At 37.8% G+C, this 25,466-nt stretch overlaps 5 protein-coding genes across 5 annotated transcripts; 1 reads left to right on the top strand and 4 right to left on the bottom strand.

The window, feature by feature from the left end:
- Positions 1–307: 307 nt before the first annotated feature.
- Positions 308–2,027, bottom strand: GGS22DRAFT_193386 (uncharacterized protein; the record flags this gene model as incomplete). The annotated part of the gene is made up of 4 exons (XM_047965378.1): positions 308–1,081; positions 1,144–1,344; positions 1,431–1,632; positions 1,717–2,027. The coding sequence occupies 4 exons, from the start codon at positions 2,025–2,027 to the stop codon at positions 308–310; spliced, it is 1,488 nt and encodes a 495-aa protein (XP_047814161.1).
- A 4,410-nt stretch (positions 2,028–6,437) lies between these two features.
- GGS22DRAFT_182420 (NAD(P)-binding protein) lies at positions 6,438–7,459 on the bottom strand (the record flags this gene model as incomplete). The annotated part of the gene is made up of 5 exons (XM_047963961.1): positions 6,438–6,565; positions 6,666–6,753; positions 6,833–6,902; positions 6,945–7,126; positions 7,286–7,459. The coding sequence occupies 5 exons, from the start codon at positions 7,457–7,459 to the stop codon at positions 6,438–6,440; spliced, it is 642 nt and encodes a 213-aa protein (XP_047814162.1).
- Positions 7,460–9,092: 1,633 nt separating this feature from the next.
- GGS22DRAFT_193387 (MFS general substrate transporter) lies at positions 9,093–10,884 on the bottom strand (the record flags this gene model as incomplete). The annotated part of the gene is made up of 5 exons (XM_047965379.1): positions 9,093–10,055; positions 10,142–10,304; positions 10,378–10,586; positions 10,658–10,702; positions 10,759–10,884. 5 exons carry the CDS (start codon positions 10,882–10,884, stop codon positions 9,093–9,095), a joined length of 1,506 nt encoding a protein of 501 aa, XP_047814163.1.
- Positions 10,885–15,059: 4,175 nt separating this feature from the next.
- On the top strand, positions 15,060–17,739 carry GGS22DRAFT_175367 (FAD/NAD(P)-binding domain-containing protein). Its single transcript, XM_047963249.1, has 3 exons — positions 15,060–15,339; positions 15,400–16,109; positions 16,174–17,739. Exons 1-3 carry the CDS (start codon positions 15,261–15,263, stop codon positions 17,641–17,643), a joined length of 2,259 nt encoding a protein of 752 aa, XP_047814164.1. The 5' UTR covers positions 15,060–15,260; the 3' UTR covers positions 17,644–17,739.
- Positions 17,740–19,459, bottom strand: GGS22DRAFT_175370 (D-isomer specific 2-hydroxyacid dehydrogenase). Its single transcript, XM_047963250.1, has one exon. It carries the CDS (start codon positions 18,916–18,918, stop codon positions 17,857–17,859), a length of 1,062 nt encoding a protein of 353 aa, XP_047814165.1. The 5' UTR covers positions 18,919–19,459; the 3' UTR covers positions 17,740–17,856.
- Positions 19,460–25,466: the final 6,007 nt, after the last annotated feature.

Genomic DNA, 25,466 nt, shown 5'->3' on the forward strand with positions numbered 1-25,466 from the left:
AGGCCCGCCTTAGCCAAACACCCTTATTCGAACTTGCGGTTCCAGACCTGAAGCGAAAACCGCGTGTCGAACACCCGCCGACTAACTCACTGACTGATCTTGGTACACACTGCACCGACCGATATACCAACCCTTTGCAAACAGGTACTTTTCCAGTATCCGCCTAGCATACTTGGATCAGTGACATGCGCCTACCCTTGTTGCGTATATCTATCCCAACCCCCGATGCATCTCGCATCAACCGTATCTCGTACGTGTGATAGTTGCTCTGTACTAAGCACTGAGGTAGTTACATTAGTACGTACATTCACAAACTCGTTAGTGAGCCTCCGCGCATAACCCTCACAGCACCTCCATTCGCCATAACCCCTACGCCAGTACTCTCGGTACTAATCTCGCTCCCTGCATCATCAAGATGTCCCACCCCAGCCCCCTTCCCATTAGTCCGTCGTCTCTCTAGCTCCAGCGCGCGATCGCGCTCATCCCGCACCGCATTAGCAGCATGCAATCCGCGCGGGATCCCTCTTCGCGCATCGCGTCGCGATCTTAGCTCGCCGCGCAACGCCGTCCACGACGTCGAGAAGAAAATCACGGCGTTCCAGACTCCTTGCAACGGTAACACAACCGCGCTGGCTAGGTTGAGCGCGAAGCTAGCCGTCTCAGCGTAGACCAGGTCATGCACGCGGTTGATGCTGCTTGGTGTCCAGGTTACGAATACGGAGATCGCGAAGACAAAGGATGTACGAAGGTACGCGAGTTTGACTTGATCCATGTGGTTGAACCGAGCTCTCCATCGCTGAAAGTTCTCGCGGATGCGGGCACAGAGGCCGGATTGGGGCGGCGGGTCGGCAGTGATGTGGGTTACGGTTGTTTGGTACGGGTTCGGCTGGGAAATAGGAGTAGTGGCCCCGTCAAAGTAGGATTGGTTATCGGGGGGGCCGTCGAACCAGTTTGGTGGGGCGGCGGTGGTAGCGGTTGATGAGGGACCGGAGATAGGGTGCGCAGTTGAGGAGTTAACGGTTGTCACTTGTACGACTTCTCGATTGATGCTACCCATAATGGCTGCGTTCCCGAATAGAGCCTGTCGACATGGTTAGATATCTGACTTAGGTTTTGATGCGGTATAGATGTTGAGGGGCTCACCTTCTCTCCCGAATCGCGTGCGGTCGGCACATCTCGAGTAGGGTTACTCAGAGACAGATTGCGTAGTTGATTACGTTGTTTGAATACATAATAGCCAACAGCAACGTAAATGCAGGTAGAGAGGATAATGCAGACCCATATGGGAAGGTAATATGTATAGATTCGTAAGTTGGACCAGTCCTTATCTATCCAACACCAAATCTGGGCTTGCTGTTAGCACATATCACAACAAGGAGGGTTGTGCGATAGAGACGGAGTTGTAGGAATAGGGGGAGATGCGAACTTACCGTTGCGTTACCGTATACGTTCTGTCCATCGCCACCGCGCACAACTAATAACCATAAAGAAGGTATGAATGGAATACCATAGCATACCAAGAAATATGCCCACCAGTAACGGAGAAAGCTGTTGGGATTTGCGGAGAAGAAGAATACCATGTATACATTGACTGCCATGGCAAAAGACCACCACGGATCTGATTGCATAAATCTAGTTGTGCATTAGTCTAAGCTGGTCGGTAACCGTAAAATCTTTGTGGATCTTCCTATCAGGGGCGATGGTTAGCAAACTCACAGTTCAAACATGAAGGCTTGAGCCTGGCAAAGGTTGCTGTTCGATCCCGCTAGGACTCCCGAGTATCCCATCAAGCAGGCAATGCTGGCTCCGAGATTGGCGAAAGATGCGAATACGATGAAGGTATTCGGCACAGATCGGAGTCGCTTAAAGAATGCGTAGGCGATGAAGATTAAGAGAACCCCGGTGACGGACAAAGCGGCCCCCAGTCTTTCGAATACCACGATAGTTTCGATGTGTTGTCTTGTAAGTGCGCCGGGGGCGACAACCTCTCCGCTACCGTCGGGATCCGTGCGTATCACGCCATCCATCACGATTATCGTGACTTGGTTATAAATGATAGAGGATCATAGGAATATTGAACGAATGATACTTCGGCGAATAGGGAAATGACGTATAAAGAAGCCCCCCAGTATAGATTTGATGAGCTATCCAACTCGTAACGGTACATAGGCTTGTCAGTGGCCTAACAGTTACCGACTTGTCTATGCCATCCGTGAGCGTGGAAAATTGGTAGGTTGCGATTCCATAGGCTGATCTTCTATTGACGCCCAACAAATGAGTGGTGGGAACAGGTGGGATATTTGAATGATACTGCTCTAAGTAGGTAAGAGTGTAATAGGGTTGGTAATATCTTAGAAGCAGATGATCGGGGATGAAATGTAAGCATATAAATGAACGAATCGAGGAGTTATCTAGAGTCTAGAGACAACAGAATTGGGGTAAATTGAGCATTGGATACCCTGAACAAATGAAAATCGGAATAAAAGATTATTGTTAATCGAATGGAAAAGGTTGATGCCGAAGGTTCGGTGGAAGGTATCGTCGGTGGGTTGAATTGGAGGGTATATGGGACGGAAGTAGACCGATATATGGAGGATATTTTAGGTACTTTTTAGGCGGATCACATAGCTGATTTAAGGGATCACCTGAGTATAAAAAGGACTATCAGATGTTAATGTCTCTAATTGTGACAAGCTCGAAGATGTAGGTCGATTTAGGAGTCGAATCGAGCTGCTGGTTGCCAGACGCCAAAGTCAACACGAGCACCCGTTGATAGGAAATGTATGAGGCAACTAATATCGAAGGTTGATAGAAGTGAATTAGAACAAGCCCATTTACGCATGTTTCCGCAACCTTCGCTTGCTGGTCGGATATAAGTCACGCCAATGGCTGCATGCCTACAGGTAGGTGGTCTGCATCGATGGCTGTGACAGAAGGGGGCTGACGTAGGAGCAATATGTACGGGCAACGCGTAGTAGAATCCAAGGAAATAATGAACTAGCAGGCGGGTGCATGTCTATACATCTCGTGGCGGACGGGAATGCATTTTTGGACAGAATGATGCACCTCTATACCCAGTTGGGCTACAGGTAGGTTGGTAGCAGCAATACGCCCAGTGAGTAATTTACCGGACCCTTCCATAATTCCCAGAAACCAGACTCAGACCTTCCAGCAATTTATAGATAATGTTGTACAGCAAGTGATGGTACCCGAAGAAAAAGAGAATCGTTCGCATTTAGGAGACTTATTCCGTCGAATCCTCATTGCTACGTTTGTGGGATGGGTATGATGGAATATGAAGCTATCTATCTAAAGCTTTGCCAAAAAGACAAAGTCATTCAAAAGGTCTTTTCCTTTCTCTTTCTAGAATACCCTGATGTAGTGCTACTTACTTACTATATAGGTAGGTAGGTAGGTACCTACCTAGGCAAGCACCAATTAGTTGGTTGAATAGAACCCGTTTGACCTTGCCTTTAGAAACGCCACGCAGGCGTATGAAAGCAAGGAAGTAAGGGGAGCTGGGCCCGTACCATGTATGAAAAGGACAGGAGCTGCCAAGGACATTGAAAGTAACTAGGTAGGTACCTAGGTATAATGCAATGATCAATCGTTATTATGATCAAAGTCCCCCGCAGATCGTCGTAGCCTGCATGCTCAGGCGAGCCTCATTAAATAATACCAAATACGGTCACCGAAGAAGTAGAAATGTGACTATACGGACATATAAAAGTGCAATGTAGGATTCCAACGACATTTCCTACTGCGAATAAAAGATCTTTAAAATCTAGACTACCTAGGTACCTAACCTGGAATTTATACAGTAATTCTAGGGCTTGTATGGTAGACAATCGGGCGAGTGGCTACCATTCATTACTGTTAGCTAGGTATTTTTCAAGAAACAGCTGCGGGGAGCAAACTACAAGGTAGTGTGACAGACAACGGGGAAATTTTGGAGACGTGAACGTGAATGATTTTCTACCTACCTACCTACCTACCTACCTAGTAGATACCTAGTTGCTTGGGAAGATTCATCCCGTCTGTCTTGCATCTTTCTCCACGTGGGCTGTTGGAAGTTGAACGGGATGATACATTACAGGGCAATTCCTTGCATACCTAAGTACCTAGGTACCTTAATAATCGCCTGAGATGAACGAAGTACTCTTGGACAAAACCCCTGAAAGGCACCCCTTTAAAGGTTCTCGATTCACTGCCAAATTATCAACAGAACTGGGGCTGAGAAAATCTCCAATATTTCGGATCATAAAGACATCTAAACACGTAAAGGGAGATGGGGAAAATGGACTGCAGTAGACAAAGAGTATTATTGATCGAGAGTGAAGAGCGACTGTTTGCTACACTGCATCATGCAAGCTGCAACGGCGACCCAGAGGTGCCCAATTACGAACGGCTCTCATATCTTAATGAAATGCACGGAGGCTAACTACTGCCGTTTCGAGTTGCTGGCTCAACCGAAACCAATCGTTCCTCAAGGTATTGGCCTGCGGCGACAAAAGTCTCGGTCACGGAATTAATTGTCTAAGATAACCTCAAGGTTACCTACTTCGGTTCTTATGGAACATTGCAGTTAGCGACAATTCTTCCCGCAACAATTCCGGTTTTTTTAACGATCGACGTCGCAGCCTAGATCCGACTTTCCGACCATATCGTGATCTATCACCGAAGTGCGATATTCGGACTGCACGCCGAGCTCCGAGTTGTGATTCAGGTCTTATTGATAGCTTGTGGTTGTAGCTATATTATCTCGATGATTGATTCGGCCAAAAAGCAGGTACCCACCTACCTACCTACCTATGTAGGCGGGTATGTATTATATCTACGGATTTCCAGGCACGAAGTAGGTACCTTGCACTAACTTAAGGCCCTAAAGTTAACTGGAGACCCGCTGTTTAACTACAGGGAATGGAAGATTGGTGCCAAATTCATTACTGTTTGTGGCGGATAATATCAATATTACAAGGTATGATTGGTCAATTAATTGGTAGGTAGAAACGAAGGTTCGGGCCAAATATTTGGATCATGTGCTGATGGCTTGAAACGGTGTAAACAGGTACTGGGCAGTGTTTTGCTTTAGTGGCCAAGCGCCCTAAGGCTTAAGTTGTAGCAGCAACCCACCAGAATTTAGTGAATGAATCACTATCATATCTTAGTCATAACCTGGACCAAATACAGTAAAAACTGATTGCTTACCTACCTACCTAGGTACCATACCGGGAGATACCGGAGGGCAGCAATGATTGGAATTGTCTCAAATCGCTTGGCATTATAATAACCATACTTTCATTGTCGGATGATTGTACGGTTCAAATCATTGTAAATGGGTTCAAATCATTGGAAAGAGGTTGATATCATTGGAGAGGGGTTCAAATCATTGGAAAAAGTTATCATTGGAAAAGTTTATCATTGGAATTTTATTTTATTATATTTCTATCTCTCGTCACTGTCCCTGCTATCTCCAGGTCTGCCAATCTACAGATAGTACTCTAGATTGCTAGACCTTTTAAAATATTAATACCTTATTAATAAACCTGGAGACCTGAACCTGGAGACCTGAACCTGGAGACCTGAACCTGGAGATGGACCTGGAGATGAACCTGGAGACCTGGAGACCTGGAAAGCTAGAAAGCTAGAAGGTTAGAAAGTCAGTAGTCTACGCGTTTATAAGTGTGCGCGTGTAAAAATAAAAAATAAAAAATAAGAAAGAATAAAGAAAGTGGTGTAAAAAGAAGATGTAAAAAGAAGATGTAAAAAGAAGATGTAAAAAGAAGATGTAAAAAGATGGTGTACGAAGTAAAAGGTGGTGCAAAAAGTGATGTGGAGAGGGCAGGGTGATGTTGAAAATCTTAGAAATTTTCTAAGGTTGAGATAGCAGTATCGTCGACCTTGCTGGCGGTTACCTGATTTGAATCTAAGATAAGGTTTCCAATGATAAACTTTTCCAATGATAACTTTTTCCAACGATAACTTTTTCCAATGATTTGAACCCCTCTCCAATGATTTGAACCCTTTTCTAATGATTTCAACCTATTTACAATGATTATTTTTACTTTTATAATGATTATATTTCTTTAATAATGATTATTTTCAGGTTTCCAATCATTATTTTTGACTTTCCAACCATTGCTAGCCTACGGTATTTCCCGCTATGGTACCTATATCATATCAAACAGTAGTCCCGAAAAACACCTTTATTAATACACCAGATAAACCTATCTAATAACGCTACGTTTAATCTGCTGGAATATTAGGTGACTGGGAGTCTGCGCCCTGTATTTAAGAGATATATAGACATGTACTTCTACCAACCACGGTAGACCTTTTACAACCATCAAATACCTACCTAGGTAGGTAGTAGATAGTCTCATTTAATCATGCCAATCAAGAACGCCCGCAGCATTAAACTCCCTTTCCGTCCTATCCTATAGCTTTCTAGAAAGTTCAGTGTTTTGAGCCATCTTCGTTTCTCTATCTGGTGTTCCTACGGGCTCGTAATATTTGCCGCTCACAACTTCAGAGCTACTTATAGCCCATAGATAATTTCTGACCTCTTCGGGCAAGGACACGCAGAATAAGGGGCAATGGGTGCTGTCAGATGGACGAGCATGCTTTCTTTTCGTAAAGAAGCAGCCATACCCGTCAGGCCCTACCAGGATGTACAGAAGCTGCTGTTAAAGTGGGAAAGCGATATGTGAGCTCTCGGGCTATTTTGCTTTGCCCGTAGCGCTGCAAATATGACTATGCTAAAGATTTAGAGCTGTTGTACCTCATTGTAGGTAAATACCTAGGTATACAGAGAACAATTATACGGACGTACCATCTCAGTGCACTCGGTTTTAAGATTCTCGAACTGGATTCCTTCAACCGGAGCCATAGAAGGCCCCTCTCTGGAAACAATAACCACGCGGACGCCCTTGGTGTTTGATTACTGCTGTGCTGTCCGTAACATTATCGGCATTAACAATCTTGATAGGAATGCATCCCCAAAATAATTAAGACCAAAATGATCCTCATAACCTTCGTTTGTCGTGCCTGGCATGATTCGGATTATGCCCGCATTGAGAACCAATGTGTCAAGACGTTCCTCCTTAGCGATGAAGGCGGCCGCGCACTTTCAAATACTTTGAAATGATGTGAGATCCAAGTCAAGAAATCGGAATTCTGTGGTATGGCCGCTGCTATCGATCTTTTAGTCATCGCTATAAGCCTTGTGCTTAATCCTGTCGAGGATGCTCTTCTTGGCATTCTCATCCCGCGGAAGATCAGCAACATAGATACGGGCAGGGCGTCCGAATCGTGCGAGCTCGATGGCGGTTTGACCCCTAAGATCAGCTGCAGCACCTGAAATGAGGACAACTTGGCCTGCCAAGGTCTTGATGTCGCGTGCAGGATCAAAAGAAATGCCGCCTTTATTTCGAGACCCAAATAGGGTAACGTGAGCCATTTCACTAAATTCAGGCATAATGAAAACAATACTAACATATATTCATTCGGGCGGTATTATAATTGTTAATGGAGAAACAAATAATCCTATGAGACTTCTTTGTTCGGAGTTGTACGTGACATGCAAGTATAAAATATTAAGTTTTCTTAATTATGCACAACTCGAAGGTGATGAAAAGATTGGAAGTTATCAAGAAAAAAAGAATCTCAATCCCTCCCCCTCTCTCCCGATTATATCTTGAGCGACCTTAGAACAATTCCATCTCATTTATACTTGATCTTCTCTACGTAAATGCACCCGATAGCTAAGACAACTCGTTCTGAAGAACTAACAGAAGAAAGAACCTAACCCAGAAGGTGCAACAGCATGACGCTCCCTGAGATAAGCTTGCTGTCTCAAAAGGGAGTAATTGCCATCTTCCGGGTTGTAATTCTGAGGTTCATATATCGAGATTATCCCCATCGATCGCGAGTGAGATCACTGAAAGCTCGAGGTCTTGTAAGCGCAGCCCACAATAACAACTACGGAATTTGCATCTCAACTAACTAAAATACCTAGGTACCTATCAACATGACCAATAGCCAATCTTGCCTCATTCTGTTCTTTTTGGACATTTGCCCGTTGTCGCAGACTTCCGTCGTTCTGATCAAGTTTCGAGATGAGCATGGTAGAAAGATTGGACCTGACCCAGATAAGGCGCTGAAAGCAACCCATTGCATCCGATCATTAATGCATGGATCCCATTTTTATTAGGACTGAGAAATTGTATCAGAATGGAGCTGGTAATAATGGAGCTCAAACAGGTGGTAGTCTTGATATCCCGCAAGTTTAACATAGAAGAAGCGTGGACTGAATGGGACATGGAGAGGTAAGACGGGTCACTACCGCCGCTACTGCCATTTGTAACAGTACTCTAACTAAGTGATGATATCTAACAAATTATATAGGGGCTCCGAGGAGACACCATCCCATATTGTAAATAGACAGTGTTTTCATCAGGTTGGAACTAGTGTCGTCCATGCTAAAGATGGCATACCGGTACATATTAGGCAGCGAACACACGAGGCTACCCCATGTGATGTTGACCTTTGAGTATATCAGGCCATGGTAATTGACGGGGTCATGGAAGAAAATGGCTAGCTACTGGGATCTAGCGTGAGTGCCTAGGAACGATATAAAATAGGGGGTGGAATTAATACTAAAAAGTCTGATGGAATTCTTTCGTTCTGGCTTAACTGTTTCTAGATAGGTATTGTAGTAATTAAGTAGGGACCTGGACAGTAGGTACCTATTCAAGTATTTACACCGATCATCTGCCTCAAGAGTACGTAGGAGAACCCACGTAACTACAATTGGGCAGAGCAATTGCATGATATAGATAAAAGTGATACTTCAACAATCTCATTTTCACGCCACCACCTCTGACTCCTAGGCTGCGAGGCCTATCATATCCGACAGGTTCGAGTATCATAAGTCGTATCTATAGAGCCGGCATCAGTCCAAAAGAAACTCCTACTTCCGCCTTTAGTATAATACCAAAACGAGCCGATGATCAAGACATGGTACCTATCCAGCGCGTCATCATACCTTGCGCCAATGCGATTCAATACACTAGTACCGTCCCATATCCCCATTAGACCGTGTACATGAAGTCAGGTTTCCCGTCACCCAAAGCCTCGATCTCAGCCGCGCTCTTGCCTTCGATGCGGTAGTCGCGCTTGCCCTGGCGCCTCTTCTTGTTCTCGAGGCGCAGAAGTAACGTCATGAGTAAGCTGCCACCAAACAGAAATAGGGTCATATACGCAATCATGACGCTGTGGCCTTCCAGGTATCGAGGCGGGCTGAAGTAGATGTTCGAGCTAACTATGCCGTTTAAGTTGCCCCAGCCGATCACGAAACCGAGAACGACGCCCCGCTTATACACACCCTCAGTGTTGTTCGCCATCCAAGTGATGGTATTAGAGATGCAAGGGTATATGCCGAGGGCGCCAAGGAAGGTACCAGCGTACTTAACCCTGGGGTCGGTGGACGCGAGAAGCATCAGGAACCCGGCAATTCCGACGAGACTAATGACGATATTGCACAGGCCGCGTTGTCGCGTGCGATCGGCGACGAAACCGACAACTACGGTGAGTAGAGCGGCGGCGGCATAGGGAGGTACACTCAGAAGTTGAGCGCGGACGGTAGTAGTGCTCCAGCCTAGCTCCTGAATAATACTGGGCAAGAAAAGCGAAAAGGCGTATAAGGGCATGTCGCAGCCCATGTAGATGACCATTCCAAGCCACATCTTCCAATCTTTGAGACCGGCGATGAGGTAACTCATCTTCCATTCCTCGTGTTCGGCCGAAGATTGCTGGTCCAGCTTGAGTCGACGTACAACGCGGATGCGGTCCTCTTCCGAGAGGAATCGAGCTTGGTCCGGGAAGTCATGCACCATCCAGAACGATGCGAAGCCGAACACCACAGTAAGGAGTCCTTCCAAGATAAATATCCAAGCCCAACCAGGTCGACCGCCGATGCCGTTCATCAATTCTATTGCGGCGGCAAGGAGACCACCGAAAGATCCAGAAAGAGCTGCTGCTGAGAAGAAGATAGCCTGAGATAGGTTAATGATAGTAATATAGAAGCCTCCCAATATAGGAGATGATACCGAATATGAGTTTGGGTAGTTGGTAGACTTACAGCACGGACACCGAACTCGGATCGGCGATACCAACATGACAGATAATAATTTACGCCGGGGAAAAGCCCCGCCTCGGCTAGACCGAGGAACCAACGTGCTGCCATGATGCCCGAATAATTGTATACGAAGCCCATTCCGGTCATCGAAGCACCCCATAGCACCCTGAGGTATCACCATGTTAGCTGGTTTATCTTCGGCCAGGATTCCGATAATAATGGTAATGGTCGCGACTTACATGATTATTGGTATAAACACGGACGGCCGTAGTTTCTTTAGTAGCACATTTGTGAGAGGCTCGAAGAGTGAGTACGAAATGAAGAAAATCGTAAGTGTCTCATTGTACTGGTCCGGTAGCCTCAGGTGCAAATCCTGTGGAAGATTCGCGACTTTCGCGTTGCCAATGTTGGTCCGATCTAAGAAAGCAAGCAAATATAAAATGCAAAGCTGGAGAATCGCGGATGTCAGAAACACGCGACCGGACGCGGCGCAGTAGATATCGGCGAATATGAGCTTACCCAAGGTATTAATATCCAATCAAGTTTTCGAATGAGTTTTGCATCCTAATATAATTATTAGCTATTGCGAAGTAGCATTGAATTCATGTGGTAATACTTACAATCTTATCCCTTTCTTCCTGGGAAAGATGCGCATCTGGATCAGGAGGAAGTCCATCAAAAGTTTCCACATGATTTGCCTCTTTACTAGAGTCCCGCGATGCCGAGCGCTTCTCTACGTCGCTCATGGTGCCTCAAGAGCAGATGCTGTCGTAGATACAAACGGTTGAGGTAATTCTACTTGTGTAAAGTTGACGAAAAAAGGCTGGATAAAATGGTTGCGATGAGACGAAGCCTTAAGCATATACTATCGTAGAGGTAACGTCTTGGTCGTCATCTGAGCTTGGGAGTGGGAATCGGCACAATCAATATATGCGATCGATCGGACTTAGATATAATACACGAAACCGAAGATAATCAATCCAAGGGAGTACCAAAGAATTGAGATGATAGGAATATATTGAGGCCAGAAAGAAAGAGGGACGACGAGATTGATGAAAGATGAGAATACCGTGAGACGTGAATTTATGTTAGGTGTATGCGTAGGTACATGAAAGAAGTTGCCAGTATTATCTGCGATAGTAGACGGTGGTGGATAGTAGGCGACGGAAGGCGTTAATAGCCCGAGTTAAAAGTGTCCGTAGGGCTTAGACAGAGGTCAATAAATGGGAGAAGGAGGGTTTGCAATAAGTAATGACGGGGACCGGGGCGAGGTGGAGGGAAGGAGCAGGATCGGCAGTTTATTAAATGGGGAGCATGGGGATGACCTTTTGCTAAGAGGGGGTAATAATAACCTTGGAACTAGGTAACTTATTTCACTTCCTTATATGTACGAGCTTCAGCGGTGGTAGTAGTAGACGTCAAGGTGGGCCAGCGTCTACCCAATTCGTCTATCCAATCCGGCTGCCCAGACGCGAAGACCATAACCGTTTACCGAACTCCCTTCTATTCCAGAATTCTATATGGATCGATCGTATAGGTAGGTTTGTATAGGTTTGTCCAGGTAGATGATGTTATATGGAAGGAGAACACCAATGAGGATGACGAAGGTACGACCCTGTATGTCAGACCTACGGGCTTGCCCAATGAGATATTGCGGCATCTTTTCCTAGCGATGATATCGTGAATTCTGGATACCTAGGTAGGTATGAATGTTTGTTCGATCAAGCGGATCAAGCGGATTTGGAAGAGAGGGAGATTAGTTGATGTCTACCGCGTAGTACTACCGTTCCTCGCGACTCTAATGATAATAGGCGACGATCAAGGTGAGAACCTTGGAAGATGCAGATAGATTTTAGTGTCACTGCTACAGCAGCGTTCCAGAAGCTAGCCAGTGGACTAAGACCTAGTGATAGCCAAGACAGAACGAGAGATCCCTGTGCCGCACATCTACTAATTGGAAGGCTTACGCCCGGTAAGTACTAGCCCGTATACTAGGTACTAGGTAAGCAGCTAAGGCACTACGGAGTAAGGAAATCCCTGCCCCAGTAGACCTGAAATGGTTCTTAAAGTGCTCGCTGAATCGAATTGAGACTATTTCGACTTTGTCATATATTTGACGTGGTTGTCGTACGATACACATCATCGGAAGGGAGTATTCTGTGTTTGGGACACTGTTGACCATATGGTGTATGTTGATAACGTAGCGCATATATGCTAAGTAGTAAGTAGAGGTAGGAGGTAGGTATATGGATGGGTATCATATACAGAAACCAGAGATTCGCACTAGCTCTGTAGTATCATGTCGTGACATTTCTATTGAAGAATCCCATTTTGGATATATCAGCCGCATCAACAGCGCATTGCGGCCGAGTTAGCTAGGAGTTCAGCGAATCCTGTGATACCTGAGACTGGCTTCTGGGACGTCTCCTCGCATAATCCCATGGTTTCTTCCGCCTCTGTGTTCGACGGGAGACCGGAAGAGGGGTACAATATTTCACAGAACCCTACCTAGAATTCTGACAGGTCTTGGGTTCGGTCCTACGGGGAAATGCTGTAGACAGCTTGCACCACCTGTCAATCAGTTTGAAGATAGCGCGAATCGTGAATCGCGAATCATACATGTTTGTGTTCAAGCGCAAAGACGTACCTACCTCTCTTCTGCATCCTTTGGGGTGGACCGAGCGAACAGTATCCGGAAGTAAAATGTAATGCAATTCGATATCATCGTTAATATATACGAACAATCTTGGACCCTTAAGCCCTTTTAAATCTTTCTATGTGGAGAAGAAGTTGAAATAGTTAGACTCGGGACTCAAATAATAATTCTTAGTTCGTATTGTAGAACGGGAACTAAAGACTCGAGCTTGCACCCGAATCAGGGTCCTCTTTCCCCTCTTATTTCCAAGGAGCCAATCGTCCAATGATCGCACTTTTATTCCCTACCATATTCATCACGCTCCTACTTTCCATGTCACGCTAATTCAAATAGGGAAGCCTTGAAGCTACCCCGCATGAGACCAAAGAGTTGGTGGGGTTAGTTCGCTCCAAAGGATCCAATTACCCCAACTGAACTTCGCCCTGTCCTTGCTTGAATTGAATGTTCTGTTTTGAGCTACATTGAGAGGTGGGTTAAAAATTAAGCCGAATGTTTGGTACCTCCATGTTTGATGGGTCTCCACTGCTCAACGTCCATTACTGTATGCCTAGAATTTCAAATCAAACTTCACTAAATCATCTTCGTATTAAAATCACGACTAAAGCGACGGAATCAAAGAAACTCCCGAATTCGACGTGATGGATTTGCGAGATTTCAATACCCATCAAGAAATAAAGTGCGACGCTGAGCGACCTTACCATTGACCGCCACTTTTCCATTCAGCTACGGGTATTAAATATCGTTGGCGTACACTCTCATGTCAGATACTTAGCCCTGTATAACAGCCAAGCTCACGCGACTTTAAACTACGGCATACTTTGTATTTCGCGGCTCCGCTGTTCCAGCTCTTCGGCTTCCTTCCGTTTCACAGAAGCTCTAAATTAAATAACTTGAGCTGACGCATTCTGATACAAGACTTGATTTCAATTTTGGGCACCGATGCTCTCCTTGGATATACCATGTTCCGCCTTTCTTATAGGCGAGAATTTCAATGTCGGACAGCTTGATACTAATGCAGTTTCCCTTCAGCTATTTATTTACTTCTTGAAGGCCAGGTTACCCGGAATTCCGGACGCATGCTCGCTACGGGTCCCAAAGCCTAATGAGGTGCATCGTATGCTCGAGATAACCATTCCTAGAAAGAGAGCTTACGTCGCTTGCCTTCTTTCTAAAGGACATTTGACGTGCAATTTCATTGTTTGAGAACCTAGTTTCGGCCGGCTTACCTTACAGATATATGACAAGGTGCGCCCAGTCAGAAACATCAAACGATACATTGACGCGATGTGATATCGAGAATAATTAATCATATTTCGGATCGAGTACTTGGCTCCGGACTGTATTGAACTAAAATGCTACAGAGCTAGGTTATCTCGGTCGAGCCATTTGTCTCGAAGCCTCCATATTCGAGATCTACGATGGTGGATTACACCATGCTTAATATCCGAAAATTTTTGCGGAAGAGATAAGCTATAACGGGATCGAACGGAAACATGCTCAGACGAAGTACATCAATGCTAATGCAAAGCAATTAGAACTGAGAAATAGTCCTGCCGCCTCGAGCACGTGTCGGCTCTGCGAGACTCGGAAGCATCCGCGGAAGTTCTTTAAAAGCCAAGGACCTTATTCGAGTAACTCGGGTGTCTGCTTTTTACACGTTACTAGCCGCTATCGGTCAAAGTGTGCTTTCCTGCAACAAGTTGCCGTCGGGCTGCCCACTTCACGGTTCATTTAACGCCACTTAGCCCATAGGCTCACTCAAAAGGCTAACAATGACGGTGGCTAATGAAGTGGAGGGTTCCGGAGCCTACGTACGCTATTTTTCCTCGGCCTGGATCGATCTCTTCAATAAAGTGCCCGCCGAGAGGAGATGCAAGATCGTAGAGAGATGTCTTAGGAATGTATTATCGGTTTTTGATACAACTACGCAACAGAGTTGTCGCAGCCAACTGCATCAAACAAGATTCCGGACCCATTTTTCGCGTCTCGGTTCTAGATCGCACTGTGGGACAAATTTAATTATTTGAGATGAATAAAATACCCAGGTAGCCAACGGTAAGAGATGTCATATGTTAAATGTAATATTTTTATATATATTGGCCATAGGGAGGGAATAATAAAATGTCTACAAGACTTGTACCGAATTACTCCGTACCTGGAGCCCCTTTTCAGTATGCGACGGGACCCGGCGTTTTATTGATGCGCCACTTAAATTCACGTGGGATTTCGTGATACTAAGGTATTGTACCTATGTACTTAATGCTAGTGGAATTGATCTAAACTAATTCACATGTACGCCAACTTTTATTAGGAGTGAGATAAATAAGCGTTTTCATGACTAATCCCGATTTACATGCGTTATTAACGTCAATATCCAGAGTTTGATCATTAAATCCAATAGTTTTTACTGCACTCTTCAATCTGCTCCGTCCTATCTTCACGGCTGTCTCCCGTTGCGGGGTACCCATGATTCTTACTAGGTTCTACGGCGTATCCCGCACCCTTGTCCTAACCGAGAACATGGCTAAGAACGTCTGTATCATCGGTAGGACAACTAGCCTTCCGTCTCCGGCTTGAGGCCTTGGTTTACTCATATTTAGTCTAGGCGCTGGTCCATCAGGCCTTGTAGCAGCGAAGACTTTTCTACACGATGTATCCGCGGGCTCATATAACGTCACTATCTTTGAGGCTCAGTCCCGAATCGGCGGGCTATGGCCCACAAGCAAGGACGATGCCGACGGTCTCGTACATCCACTTATGGTAACTAACCAGAGTAAACATACCGTCCAGTTTAGCGATCTTGCTTGGCGAGACAAGGATCCGCAATTTCCCAGGGCATGGCAAGTCGGCCAATATCTAGAACGATATCTAGACAAGTACGGAGGGGCTCATATTCGACTTGGACATAAAGTTGTAAAAGCCGATTTACAGAGCGATGGTTTGTGGAAGGTAGAAACCGAGTCTGCTGGAATATCTAAGACCGATGTATTTGACTATTTGCTGGTGACCACCGGCTTCTTCGGGGAACCCATATGGCCAGAATATGTGCCGAAAGATGCGGATGTGCCGATTATTCATAGCAGCAAATATCGAGACCTCAAGAGTCTCATAGCAAAGACAAACAATCCCGGAGGCAAGATTCTTGTCATTGGAGGGCAGATGTCAGGAGTAGAGATATCTGCCACCATCGCAACACATCTGTCATCTGCCATTCATTCACCCGGAGAGAAGGTCATCGAAGAACTAGACAAATATTCAATACGCCACATCGTTCAGCGACCTTCGTGGATCTTTCCGCTATACACTTCTCCAAATGTATGGATAACTTCTACCCCCATTCACGAGTAGGACTCAAAATAAATACTAATAGAGAGAATAGCCAACTTCTTCAGCACCACCCTTTCTTCCGTGCGACCTACCTTCATACAACCTAGCTAATAGGCCCCACCCTCTAAAAAATACCCAAGGGCACATAAGCGTCGAAACTGCACGAGTACTCAACTCTATATATCAAACAGCATTGGGTACCAACCAATCCGAATTCTCACCAGACACCAAGATCGACGGTAATTTAGTTGAAGAGCAGCCATTCCTAGCTATGAGCCAATATTATATTGACTTCGTACGATCAGGCTTTATCAAAGTCAGCAAGGGCAAAGTATCATCACTCTCTGGGGACACTGTCACTATCTCTGCAAACGAACAGATCTCCGATATAGCCGCCATAGTCTTAGCAACAGGATTCGACCCGTCCCCCTCTTTATCCTTCCTTCCCCCTTCCGTACTTGAGACCATCTCTCACTCTCCCTCGCATCCTAACCTCCCCGTCGCCCTCGCCTTCCACGGGACACACCATCCCTCCCTACCAACCCTGGGTTTCGTAGGCATGTACCGCTCGCCGTACTGGGGCGTGATGGAGATGCAAGCCCGCTTCATGGCGCACCTATGGACAGCCCCTAACTCCACACCTCTCCAAAACGCCCTCGCAGCCGACAACAGCATTGCACGAACGCTATCTCTGCGCACAGACCCACGCACTTCCCAATTCCCAATGGGTGACTACGCCTTCCTGATGCAAGACTTCGCCGAAGCCCTCTCCATCCCAATCATCCCCTCCGGTCCTACCCCACCCCTTAGCAACGGCAAATCCATGGACATCCTCACTCCAGCACGGTACCCCTATCCTCCGGACCAGAAACAATCACGGCAAGAAGAAGTAACGGCGAGCCTACGCGCGACACAAGAAACCGCAGTAGCAGGGCTCTCCCACGCGCGCTTCGTCGCCGGCGCCGTATTCCGCTCCCTCCTCGGCTCATGGTGTCTCTCAAGAACGCTAAGCTCACGCCTACCCTCCCACCCAAGCGGGCGCTTCGTCGGCATCGCGCGTTTCCATCTCCGCGAAGGGACTAGCGACGGGCTATCCAACGCCCGCATCTCCTCCGCTGAAGCGGGGTTAGGGTTAGGGTTAGAGTACTTATATGAGGAAGACGGGACGTTTACAGCGCGGGATAATCCGGGACTTTCATTCCGCGCTACGAGGCGGTATGTGTGGAGATACGATGAGCTGGCTGATAAGATGAGTGTGTGGTTTGCGCGGACGGATGAGCAGATGCGGGCGGATTACTTATTTCATGAGGTGGAGTTTGAGGTTCCTTCTGATAATGATGGGGACGGCGGAAATGAAGGGAAGGGGTGGTTTGCGAAGGCCAGTCATTTATGTATTGAAGATTTGTACGATGTGCATTATGAGTTCAAATTCAATGCTGTGAATTTGAAGGAGTGGAAGTTGGGGTACACGGTTAAGGGGCCGAAGAAGGACTACATGATTGATGGTGTTTATACCAGGTGAGGAGGGAAAGCAATGGCGGGTATGGATTGGGTAGATGGGTAATTAACTGGGAGTTAATCTGAGGAAATAATTTACGCAAAGGTATCAGCTGTGAACGATATTCTCAATTATTACCGTGACCCCACCTAATCAACAGCAAATAGCCATCACATCCATGGATGCCTCCGCTGACCCTCTATCTTTAACCTACCTACGACTTGGAATCCAGAACCTCTAAATCCGGATTGGGACGGAGTCCTTCCTAACAAGAGACAGTCCTTCCTTTCCATGGTCCTGAACAAGTCCGTTCTCGCATTTTCTCCCGTGTAAGAAGTCGGCCAAGTTACGAATCGTGCCGTCGGCTATCTCGCTCAACGCCTCTTCGGTGAAGAACGCCTGGTGGCCGCACACAAGAACGTTGTGGAAGGTGGTTAAGCGCATGAGTTCATCGTCGTCGATTATATGGCCCGAGTGGTCGTTGTAGAAGAGCGGGCCCTCTCCATCGTACACATCTAACGCAAGTCCACCTAAATGCTTGCTCTTTAGGGCCGCGATGACGGCCTTCGTCTTAATAAGACCGCCCCGCGAGGTATTCACCAGCATAGCCCCCATTTTCATCTTAGATAGGGTCTCGTCGTTTATGATGTGCCGTGTGGTGTCCGTCAGTGGGCAGTGTAGACTGACGATATCGCTTTCAGAAAGGAGGGTATCCAGGTCGGTATACGTTCCGTACTTCTTAAAATCGTCGTTCTGGTAGAGGTCGAAAGCCAAAAGACGACACCCAAAGCCGTTCATGATGCGCGCGAACGCCACTCCGATGCGCCCTGTCCCAATGATACCAACCGCTTTGCCATGTAGAGTCCGCCCTAGGAGACCTTGGAGATTGAAATTACCTTCGCGAACACGATTATAAGCGCGGTGGGTATTGCGGTTTAGTGTCTGAATTTGCGCCACAGCGAACTCAGCAACAGCCTCGGGGGAGTATGAAGGGACGTTGGCGACGAAGAGTGAGAGGCGTTGAGCAGCCTGTAAATCGACGTTGTTGTACCCGGCGCACCGTAAGAGGATTGCGCGGACTCCATTCGCGTGTAGAGATTCGAGTACTTCGGCACCGAGGTCGTCGTTCACGAAGACGCAGATAGCGGAGGCGCCCTTGGCAAGGGACACGGTTTCGAGGGATAGGGCAAACTCGTGGTAGACGATCTCGATGTCGGAAGCCTCGTCGAGCTCGGTCAAACGGATGCTCGTGAGGAACTTCTTGTCGTACGGTTTGGCTGAAAATACGGCGAGCTGCATGGTGGCCGTAATCGTAGTAGCGATGATGTTCCTATGTCATCACTTTAGGGGCTCCTTTAGGTTCGTTAATTGAGGCTGCGGTAATTAGGTACTCTAGGTATTTGTACGGAAATATAGATGTGAAAGATGAAGATGGTAGAATATGGTTCGACGTCAGAATCCTAAAGTTATTACTTAATGTATATGCGAACTTAAATATTTGAGTTCCAGGTTTATAATATAATGGATAATGTATGAAACTTAATATTCAAATTTATCTGCAGTAGCTAGGAAGGAGGTCAGTGGCTATTTCTAGGGGCCAAGTAAACTGACCTCATCTTGGCAGCCGAAGTTCCACGGGCTTGATGACACAACATTAGGCGAAACCTTGAATCGATCACTTGGTTTGATTCGCCCAAGCGTAGTAGAGAGCCTTATAATGATGCAACACATAAGGACAGGGAAATAAGCTGATAATATGCAGTCCGACAGCAGCCATGGAGATATTTTGCTGTGCCTGCCAACATTTAAAGTTGTGGAAACAAAGTTGAGATTAGATCTCTAGGCGGAGCTTAGATTTGTGGTTTGTGGGGGGAGCTTTCCCCAGAAATGAATATTACTTTCTAGTGCATTTCGATGCACCCCTTTTCATATATGCACATATCGCATTTAACCCTCCCCCTTTTTAGACAATCACATTTTACTCACCTGTTTCCAGTGGAAAGAAAACGAGTATAATCATTATGATTTAGAGGTGGGTTTTTTATATTACTTTTAAATATTACTTAACGTAAAATCATTTTAATTAATCGTAATTATATATATAAAAATTATAATAATTTAACTTTAAGTAATTATTTATTTTAAAATTTTTCGGCTTTATTTTCATTAATAAGTTTTATTAATATATTAATTTATAAATAATATAAATTATATAAAACGACGAATTATAAAAATAAATTTATTAACCCGTTAATTTAATTAATGTATTAAAAAGTATATTATATAAATATAATATACGACGAAAATATATTATATTTTATAATTTAAAAATTAAAAAGTTTATAAATTATAATACGTATAAGTAAATATTTATTAAATAAATATAATAAATTTTTTTATTTTTATAAAAATATTAAAAAAATAAGTATTTATTTAATAATGTTATAATAATTATTAATTAAATTAAACTTTATTATATTTAAATATTTAATAAGTAAATAAATATATAATCGTTATTTATTATAATATTAAAAGTTATAATAATAAAAATAAATTAATTTAATTATTTTATTATATTATTTAAGTTTTTAATTATATTAAAGTAAGTAAAAATTTTTATATTTAAACGGCAAAAAAAAGTAATTTAATATATTATTAATTTAAGTTTTAAGTTATTATTAATTTAACGATTAATTAAATAATTTTTCGAAAATAAATAAATAAATAAAAAATATATCGAATATAAAAATAAAAAACTTTAATAATAATTTTTTAATAATAAAAAGGATAATTTTATAATTAACGAATAAAGTATTAATCGTTTAATGTTTTTTTTAAAAAATAAAGTTTTATTTAATAAAATTTTTTCGAACTTAGTTTTAATATTTTCTTTTATTAACGTAATTTTTATTTATTTTTATTTTTATTTTTTATAATTATATTTTTATTTTTAATTTAATTTTTTAATAATTATAATTTTTTATTTTATTTTATGTTTATTTAAATAATAAACGATCGTTTATGTATTTTTAATTTTTTTATTATTTATTTTATATAAATAATGGTATAATTTCGATTTATTTCGGTTTAAAATATTTATATATTTTTATATATTATTAAAAATTTTTCGAATATTATTAAGTATAATTTAAATACGTTTTCGGTAAAAAATACGGTTTTTTTTTATTTTTATAACTTAAAATAATAATTAAGAAATTAAATTACGGTATATTTTTAACGTTAATAAAAATTTATTAAATAAAATCGATATTATTATTTATAATATTATTATTATTATTATTATTATAATATAAAAAAAATGTATTTAAATTAAAATATATAAAATTTAAGGAATAATTATTATAATTAATTAAATTTTTTTTAAGTTTAAAATATATAAAATAATATATATAATTTTATGTTAAATTAAAAAATGTTATTTTTAATTAATTATATTCGATTAATTTTTAAAGTTAAGTTTATATAAAAAAAATTATAATTTAATATATTATTATATTTAAGTAAGTTTTAATTTTTCCGTTTTATATTATTTATAATTAAAAATATTAATATTTTATAAAAAACGTAATTAAATAATATAATTTATATCGAGTTTTATTAAAATTTAATAATGTTACGTAATAACGTATTATTAAAAGGAATATTTTAAATATATTATATAAAATTATAAATAAACGAGTTTATAAAAATTAATATATTTATATAATTTTAATATTTAAAATATTAATTAATATAATATTAATATTATAAAAAATTTTTAAAAATAAAATGTTTATTTATATAATATTTATTATTTTTTAAAATAATTAAAACGATATATTAAATTTATTTATTTATATAATGTTTTATTATTTATTAATAAACTTTTTGTAATATTTAAGTTTTAATAATTTTAATCGTTTACAAGTATTATATTTAAAAGTTAACGATTTTTTATCGATTTAAAAATTTAAAATATTACGGCTTTTACGTGGTTTATTATTTCGATTTTTTTTTACGTTTATTAATTAAACGATTTTATTTTTTCGATGTATTATTAAACCGTTTTTTTCGTTTTTAAAATTAATAATATTAATAAAAAGTTAATTAGTTTTTTATTTTTTAATATTTATTTTAAACTTTAACGAGTAGTTTTTATAAAAAAATATAAAAGGATTTTCGGTAAATACGTAATTATAATTATTATTATATTTTAAAACGGTAATTATAATAACGGGGTTTATATTAATAATTAAATTTTAATTATTTAAAAAAGTTTTATTTTAAATAATTAAATTTTATTACGATTTTAATAAAATAATATTTTAAAAAAATTAAAATTAACGGGTAATTTTATTAAAAATGTTTTACGTTTTATAAAAAACGGATAATATTTTTATATTAACGGTTTATATTATATTTATAAAAATAAATAAGTTTTTTTTATTAAACGTAATCGGTTTTTTTCGTATAAATTTTTTTAAACTTTTTTCGTTTATATTATTTATTTTCGGTTTTAAAAAAAAGTTAAATTATTTTTATTATAAATTAAAAATGTAAAAACTTAAAAATTTATAATTTACGGCGGGCGATTTATTAGTAAAATTAATTTATTAATGTATTTTATAAATTATAAAACGCTTAATTAATATAAAATTTTTTTAAAAAATATTAACGATAAATTAATAATAAAAATAATTTAATAAAACTTATAATTTTAAAACGTTTTAAAGTAAAATTTTTCGAATTTTATTATCGTGTTATTTTAAAAATCGGTAATAATAAGTTAAATTAATTTAAGATTTTTTTTTATAATATTTAATTTTTTATCGGTGATAAAATAAAGTTAAAATTTATATATAAATATATTAATTAATGTTATATAAGTTAATTTTTTTTATTATTTTCGAAAAATAAATTATTTAAATTTTTTATTTATTTTATAAATGAAAATGTAATAAAAGTTAAAATGTGGGAAATATAAAAATTGTAAAAATTTATCGCGAGTTATACGTGTAAAAATGTATTAATTCGTTTTTTATATATAATTACGAAAGTTTTAAAAATATTATTTTTAGTATAAAGTTTTAATTTATTTTAAGGATTTTTATTTTTTTAAGTAAATTATTAATAATTATTTATTTATATTTAATAATATTTATTAATAAAATAATAATATAATATTTTTTTATCGATTAAAACTTTTTAATAAATTTAACGTAATAATTATATTTAAAGGTTTTTTATTAATTAATTTAAAATTAATTTATAATGTTAATATTAAATTAAATTTATAAAGTTAAATATTATTTTAAAAAAAAAATTAAAATGTTATTTTTTTTTAAATAATATTTATAAAAATAATTTTAATTAAATAAGTTTAAATTTAATTTATATGTTTTAAAATATTTAATTATTACGAATGTTATTTTTATTTTATATTCGTAAATATAATATTTATAAACGTATAAAATAATTTTTAAAATTATTTTATTTTTTTTTTATTATATGTTAATTTATTTATTACGATATTTTTAGTATATTTTTTTTAATAATGTATTATTTATTTAATATTTACGTGTAAATATTATTTATATAAATTAAAACGTTATTATTTTATTTATTTAATTTATATTTATTTTATTTATTATTAATAAAGTTAATTCGAAATTATATGTATTAAAAAAAATTAACCGGTTCGTGTTTTACCGTAAAAAATGTGTCGAAGTTATAATACGTAATAAGTTAAATAATATACGATAAATTTAATAAAAAAAAATAAATTACGAAATTAATAAATTAACGAACTTATTACGTTTTTTTTTGTTTTTATATTTATTTTTAACGAAAAAATAATAAAAGTAATAATAAAAAAAGTAAATTAAGTGGTTTTATTTTAATAATTATAAGTAAAAAATGTCGTATAATAAATTAAAGTTATTTTTATAAACTTTTAATAATATATATTAATAATTTTCTTTATATACGTTTAAAAAACTTATAATAAATAATGTTATTTTTATAATTAATTATATTATTTAAGTAATATTTAAATAAATAAATAAATTATTTATAATACGAAATAAATTTATATAAACGATTAATATTATATATAAAAATATTTTATAAATATTAAAAAACGAAGAAAATTCGATTTTTATTTTAAAATTATCGATTTAAATTTTATTATAAAAAAAATAAATCGTTTCGTATTACGTTCGTCCCGTTTTATAATTATATCGATATTATTATGTAATTATTTATTACGTATTATTATATAACGAATAAAATTATTTATTACTAATTTAATTATATAATGGTTTATATTTAATATAAAAATATATATTTTTAATTAAGTTTGGTTTAAATAAATTAATAAAAATAATTATATTATATTAATATATAAAATAAATATAAAAAATATATATAATAAAAAAGAAAATTATAATTAATTATAATATAAAAAAAATAAATTTAATTAAAAGATTTAATTTTTTACAACGAATGATAATTAAAATTAACCGGAGGGTTTTATTAATAATTATAATTATAATTAATATATTTTTATATATTTTATAATAATTTAAAATTTAATTTAATTAAATCGTAATAAAAAAAAAAAGGGGGATAAGTAAATTAAAAAAGTTTATTATATATATTAAAAAAAAAACTTAAAAAAAAAAAGAAAAAATAAGAAAAAACTAAAAGAAAAAGTGTAATATTAAAAAGTCGAAATTATAAAATAATAATTTAAAAATTTTAAAGGTTTTAATTAAGTAATATTATATTTATACTACGTAAAGATTTTATATTTATAAATTAATATTAATAATTAATTCGAATAATAAAAAAAAGTTAATAATTATTATTTTTTATTAAAGTTAATATATTATAAATTCGAATTAATTTTTAAGTTTTTAAAAATCGAATTTTTTAATTATAATTAAAAAAAAATAACTTATAAAAAGAAATTTTATATTTTTTTCGAAATAAATATAATTTTAATATTAATTTATATATTTTTTAAGGATAATTTTAACGATAAAGTTTTTATAAAAATAAATTAAATATTAATTTTATTAAAACGGAAATTTATTAATTTTTCGAAGTAAGATTATTATATATTTTTATTATTAATTATTTAAGCGAAAAACGATTAAAAATTAATATATTAAAATAATTTTTAAAACGTAAATTAAAAAAATAAAAAATAATTTATTATAAAAAACTTAATTATAATTTAAAACTTATAAATATTATACGAAATTATTTTTATAAAGAAAATTATTATAACGATTTAATTTTAATTTATTTATAATATTAATATAAAATAATAATTAATTATATTTTTTTTATTTAAATTCGAATAAAAAATAATATAAAAAAATAAATTAATAATTTATATTAACGATTATATAATATAATAAAAATAAATTAATTTATTAATAATTATAAATAAATGTTAAATATTTTCGAAAAGTTAAGGAAAAATGGCGTTTAAAAACGTATTCGTAAATATATTTATATCTTTATTATAAAAAATAAATTATATAACGTATATTATTAACGATATTTCGAAATTATATAATAATATTATAATAATAAATTAAATAATAAAAAACGGAAAAATAAAAAGTTTATAATTTTAAAATTAAATTATATAAAATTTATAAATAATTATATAAAATTTCGTTTTATTAAATTTAAAATTTACGTTTATATTAATATATATTTACGTAAGATTTTTTAATGTAACGTTAATAAATTTAATTTTTTTTTAATAAACGTATTAAATTAATATTTATTTTTTATTAAAACGTTAAAATTTTAATTATAATTTACCCGAA

Source organism: Annulohypoxylon maeteangense, assembly GCF_022496945.1.
Source record: "Annulohypoxylon maeteangense strain CBS 123835 unplaced genomic scaffold GGS22scaffold_28, whole genome shotgun sequence".
Classification (NCBI taxonomy): Eukaryota; Fungi; Ascomycota; class Sordariomycetes; order Xylariales; family Hypoxylaceae; genus Annulohypoxylon; species Annulohypoxylon maeteangense.

Coding starts and splice junctions, on each gene's coding strand:
- GGS22DRAFT_175370 (XM_047963250.1), bottom strand. CDS start 18,918: ATGCAGCTCGCCGTATTTTCAGCCAAACCGTACGACAAGAAGTTCCTC.
- GGS22DRAFT_175367 (XM_047963249.1), top strand. CDS start 15,261: ATGATTCTTACTAGGTTCTACGGCGTATCCCGCACCCTTGTCCTAACC. Junction 15,340..15,399: donor TAAGAACGTCTGTATCATCG/GTAGGACAACTA, acceptor TATTTAGTCTAG/GCGCTGGTCCATCAGGCCTT. Junction 16,110..16,173: donor CGCTATACACTTCTCCAAAT/GTATGGATAACT, acceptor TAGAGAGAATAG/CCAACTTCTTCAGCACCACC.